This window comes from Ruditapes philippinarum, unplaced genomic scaffold (genome assembly GCF_026571515.1).
Source record: "Ruditapes philippinarum isolate M1 unplaced genomic scaffold, ASM2657151v2 ctg16409_1_1_1_1, whole genome shotgun sequence".
NCBI classification, from domain to species: domain Eukaryota; kingdom Metazoa; phylum Mollusca; class Bivalvia; order Venerida; family Veneridae; genus Ruditapes; species Ruditapes philippinarum.
In genome coordinates, this window is record NW_026861423.1 from 17235 (window position 1) to 23170 (window position 5936).

At 34.4% G+C, this 5936-nt stretch overlaps 1 protein-coding gene across 1 annotated transcript; it reads right to left on the bottom strand.

Annotated features, from left to right (window-relative positions):
- Positions 1–271: 271 nt before the first annotated feature.
- LOC132715573 (T-complex protein 1 subunit delta-like) lies at positions 272–385 on the bottom strand (the record flags this gene model as incomplete). The annotated part of the gene is given in 1 exon segment (XM_060698584.1): positions 272–385. A coding segment is annotated over 1 exon segment (114 nt), but the record flags the coding sequence as incomplete, so codon positions are not given.
- Positions 386–5936: the final 5551 nt, after the last annotated feature.

Sequence of the window (5936 nt, forward strand, 5' to 3'; positions counted from 1 at the left end):
ATATGTTTGTTTACACTATCTACTAATCGCTTAACTTGACTTCACATGTAACAAAATTTTGGAATTCCATTTCCTTTCAAAACCCAATTTCTTCGAAACATATCATCCAACGTACAAAATTGAACAAATCTTGTCATGTCAGCCCACATATACCATTTAACCAAGTTTCTCTTAATTCACGAAAAAGGTATAAATGATATTATATTATCTCACAGTGTACTTTCATCATTTATGAGAACATTACAATTGAGGAGGAGCAATTTATACTTACAATATCATCAATTTTCATGATACTACGGACAGTTTCTGATGCCAGATGTATGGCACTCTGTGAGACAAGTAAAGGCTGGACAACGTTCTCCTCCAGGATATTCGTGATTGCCCCCTGTAATGTACATGTAAATTTCAGTAAACGGTGAAATGTTCCGGTAATAATATACATGTACCAGAGTCTCACATAATCACATTGAACACTAGAAACTATAACATGTCCATATACAAATCAAAAGCTAAGAGGACTAAGATCCCCCCCCCCCCTCAAATTTCATACCTCTTTTCAGTGGGTTTCAAATAAGACGGACACAATAGATATCATTAGTCACTATTAAAATGTTCTAGCAGGTGTAGCCTACCATGATAAAATCCTAATATAAAGAATTCATAATCGCTAGGAGTATTCAAATCAACAACAAGCAAATTCGTTGAATTTATATCCCCCGCCGAGTACTGGTTATTATTAACACAACAACTGAAGACATAAGGCTTTATTAATATATTAATCATGGCATTAACTGTAATATTCTTTGAACTTGAAGCCTTGTACCTTCAAACAAGAAGAAGTTTTCACTATATACAAATAAGGTAAATCTATGACCCCCTGGAGTGGGGCCAATTTTGACCCCAGGGCTATAGGTTATATCATATACCAAATATCAAAGCTCTAGGCCTTGTACTTTCAGACAAAATTTTTTTATTTTGTATTTTTGAAACTCCTTTTCTGGCCCTGTGACCTACTTATGCAACAGACCGGAACCATTTGATCAACTTTTGCAGGGGACCACCATAAGATGTTGAAAATTGCAAACATTTTCTAAGTCAAGGGCAATAACTCTAAAAATACTAAATAAATCCAGTCGAAAATACCCAGGTGCACAACTACACATGCTGATCAACATTCCTTTAAAGTATCATGACTTTAGGTCAAATACTTTTTGAGTTACATGCGACACAAGTTGAAAATTGCAAAATTTTACTAAGTCAAGGGCAATAACTCTAAAAATACTAAAAATATCCAGACGAAAATACCCAGGTGCACAACTTCACATGCTGATCAACATTCCCATAAAGTTTCTTTGAATTCCAGCCATTAGTTGCAGAGAACTACTCTGGAAACGAAATTTGGACGTTTTACTAAGTCAAGGGCAATAACTCTAAAAATACTAAAAATATACAGACAAAAATACCTAGGTGCACAACTTCACATGCTGATCAACATTCCCATAAAGTTTCGTTGAATTCCAGCCATTAGTTGCAGAGAACTACTCCGGAAACGAAATTCGGACGTTTACTAAGTCAAGGGCAATAACTCTAAAAATACTAAAAATATCCAGACGAAAATACCTAGGTGCACAACTTCACATGTTGATCAACATTCCCATAAAGTTTCGTTGAATTCCAGCCATTAGTTGCAGAGAACTACTCCGGAAACGAAATTCGGACGGACGGATGGACGGACGGACGGACCTATGGCGGGCTCCTGTGTGACAATTTACTTATGTGGCGATAATTTTTTACTTCTGTGACTGCCTCAAAAAGTTATTTACAGCACCAGTCTCCTGCTGCAGTCACATAAGCTTTTAGTTTTCTGTCACACAAGCCTTTAGCTTTCTTTATCTCTTTTCTTGCTATCACAATGCCTTTATGAGAGAAAAATACAAAAGCATAACAGAAGTCTATCTTTTAATGGTGATAGTTTTATTTGACTGAATTCGAGGAAGCCTTAACAATCAATTATAACATAAATAAACGGATTAGTTGAGAAAATTATCCAGAACATTGTGTAATAGTTGTTCAATAAAGTAAATAAACATTCCTAAACTTTGGTGAATTTGTATGCAAATTAATAAAAAATTATCCTTGGATAATGCTAAAACTGTTCGAGAGTTTGAGCAGTCTAGTAGTGTTTCATTTTTAATATCACGTTCATGCAAGGGACTTCCAGCAGGGACGTTAACCAAATAAACCTCTGTTACTTCTATTTAATACAGTCAACTCCACGTATAACGAACTCCCTTATAACGAATGATCATTAATAGCGAACTAAATCTGACATTCCCGGCCAATTCCTTCTTTATTTATAATAAATCACATTGCTTAATACATACTCGCTTAAAACAAATTTTCGGCTATAGCAAACCATTTTTTCAAGTCCCAAACAGCAAAAAAAGATGTAAATCTCCTTGGTTAAAACAAACAGTTATAATTGAAATATTGGATGCTCTCTATTAAGATCAGTATATGAATAAACGCTATCCGATAATTATGCAATTGAAGTTTTCACAGGTAAGATTAAATTTTTTATAAAAATGAATCTCACAACATAAATTTCCTACTTGTACATGTTGTAAGGAAAAATTTGTGTTTCGCACCTTTGTTTATAAATTGCTGTAAATACCCTATAATAACAATAACCCATTTTTTGTTTTAATATTGACCAAACAATAACAAACAAATAGTAAAAGACAACAAATGGTAAGCACTTTATAGACAAGTACTACATGTCTAAATACATGTAACATGTACATAATATATTGTTCAATAAAATGGCCCGCATTAAATTACCGCTGCGGTAAAATATCGATTATAACGGTAACCAGCTACAGGTATGCCTTTTTCATGGCAAATTTACCCACCCAAACAAGTCAGCAAGTTGTTGCTACTTCCCTTTTAGCGAACTTTGGATACAAAAAGAACGATATCTAAATGTCCCATTGAGTTCGTTATATGCTGAGTCGACTGTATATCAAAAGAACTAGAACTCCGCAAGTTGGATGTGTCGCCTTGTGAACAATATAGTTTAGAAGAAATGGCCAGGAAAAAAATGAAATATGAAAATTAACAAAGGTCAATAACTCAAAATATAAAAAGTGCAGAGCAACAGTTTCTATGTACTGCACTTCTTATCAAGATCTATCATTCTATGAAGTTTCAAGTCAATATCTTTTATAAATTATGAGAAATAGCCTTGACAAAAATAAAGTAAGAAAATTAATAAAGGGTAATAACTCACAAATAAGTAGTGCAGAGTACCAGTTCTTAAACACTGCACTTTTTCTTAATGTAGTTTCATGGCCTTAGCTTTTATACTTGAGGAGAAATGACCGGGACAAAGTATGAAAATTAACAAAAGGCAATAACTCAAAATAAGAAATGCAGAGTACTGGTTCTTGTGCACTGCACTTCTTCCTAATGAGATCTATTATCCTATGAAGTTTCAAGTCCATAACTTTTATACTTTCGGAGAAATGGCCCAGACAAAAATAAATTATGAAAATCAGCAAAGGGCAATATCTCAAAAAATAAGAAATGCAGAGTAACACTTCTTGTGCAATGCACTTCTTCTTAATGAGATCTATCATCCTATGAAGTTTCAAGTCCATAGCTTTTATAGTTGAAGAGAAATGGCCCGGACAAAATTAAAGTATGAAAATTAACTAAGGGCAATAACTCAAAAATTAAGAAGTGCCGAGTACGGGTCCTTGTGCACTGCACTTCGGGTAATTGAAAGAGGCTTGCATACCAAGTTTGAAGTCAATCAGACTTAAAGTGACTGAGTTATGCTTCGGACAAGCCTTAGGGGACGCCGACACCGATGCCGCCGACAAAAGTAATCAATATATGTCACCTTTTCAAGGCGACACAAAAATATTCCCTGCATAACTATAACAAGAGGGCCATGATGGCCCTAGATCGCTCACCTGACCCATCAAACTCATCCAAACAATTACCTAGACAAGCATTCTGACCAAGTCTCATAACAGGTGAGTCAAAAATGTGACCACTACAGTGTAAACAAGGATTATCCATATTTGAGCAGTGTGACCTAGTTTTTTTACCCAGGTGACCCATATTCAAACTTGACCTAGAAATCATCAAAACAAACTTTCAGACCAATCTCAAGGATACTTGGATCAAAACAGTAGCAACTAGAGTGTTCACAAGATTTTTCTTTTTTTTTGTTCCGGTTACCTAGTTTCACATGCGATTTCGAACTCATCTGAGCAATTACCTAGACAAGAATCCTGACCAAGTTTGATGATAATTGAGTCGAAAATGTACCATTAGAATGTTAACAAGGTTTTTTCCATATTTGGGCGGTGTGACCTAGTTTTTCATCCAAGATGACCCATGTTCGATCTTGACTTATAAATCATCAAAACAAACTTTCAGACCAATTTACAGGATATTTGGATCACAACAGTTGCCACTAGAGTGTTAACAATATTTTTCTATTTCTAGCTCCTGTGACCTAGTTTTTTTATCTGAGATGAAGCATGTTCAAACTCAAGAGAGCAATTAACTAGACAAGCATCCTGACCAAGTTTGATGACAATTGAGGCAAAAAATGTTTCCACTGAGTGTTAACAAGGTTTTTCTATATTTGGACAGTGTGACCTAGTTTTGGACCCCAGGTGACCCATATTTGAACTTACCCTAGAAATCATCAAAACAAACTTTCAGACCAATTTCAAGGATATTTGGATCAAAACAATAGCCACTAGAGTGTTAACAGGATTTTTCTATTTTTAGCTCCTGTGACCTTGTTTTTCATCCGAGATGATGCATGTTCTAATTAACAAGAAAAGTATCCTGACAAAGTTTGATGATGATCGAGGCAAAAATGTGACAGCTAGATCTGTGTTAACAAACAAATGTGGACGACGACGAATATTCAACGATCCTAAAAGCTCACAGTGTGATAGCCTAGCGTGAGCTAAAAACTTAAGGGAAAGAGTGACAAGCTTAATATAATAGTCAAGCTTGAAAAGTGAGCAAAAACTGGCATCATGAACTGGCATCATTTAATTACAAAGCTTGCTAACCTTATGGTGTGCCTTGACAAGCTAATAACACTGGTTTACCATATAAACATTAGTTATCTTAGAACCATGGTTATATGTAATACTGATATATCAATCAGACAAAAACATGTAATACAAGACATGTACTAGTATCTCAACCCTAAACAAACAATGTACTAGTATATCAACATGAAACAAACAAACAATAACAGTAATACATGTTCCAGTATATCACCAGGAAACAAACAGAAATACACACTGCGGTTTATCAACCGGAAACAAACAGTAGAATAGATTTACCAGTTTATCAACTGGAAACAAACAATAATAGATACCGGTTTATCAACTCCGAGATTACCCATTTTCGATTTAATCACAGCATGCTCAGGTGAGCTAAAAATCATCTCTCTTAATAACTTAATAAACCCTGCTGACTGCTTCATGAAACAAGAGCTGTGCTCAACTTTTCTTTTTTTAATTCAATTTAAAAATGTTTCTTGACTAGTTTTGACTTATAATTAAAAATCAACAAGTACATTGTACTACTGATCATTTTATGTCCTCAAGGCAGTCTACCAAACTGTATTCAAATTCCCAGCAGATTAATCAAAATGAATTATCCATTTAATCTGAAATTGATGCATTCAGATTTTAATACCCCTGAATTAAAAATTCATATCAATTCCAAACAAGTAATAGAGATACAGAACGAAAGGGAGCAATAATTTGCAATTAATTCAATCAATTGATATCTACTCAGACACTTTACAAACATAACACAACTTCCAAGTTAACATTTGTGTTGTTGACAATGTTTTTGTAACATATCTTCATAAAAAAGATGAAATGCAAAAC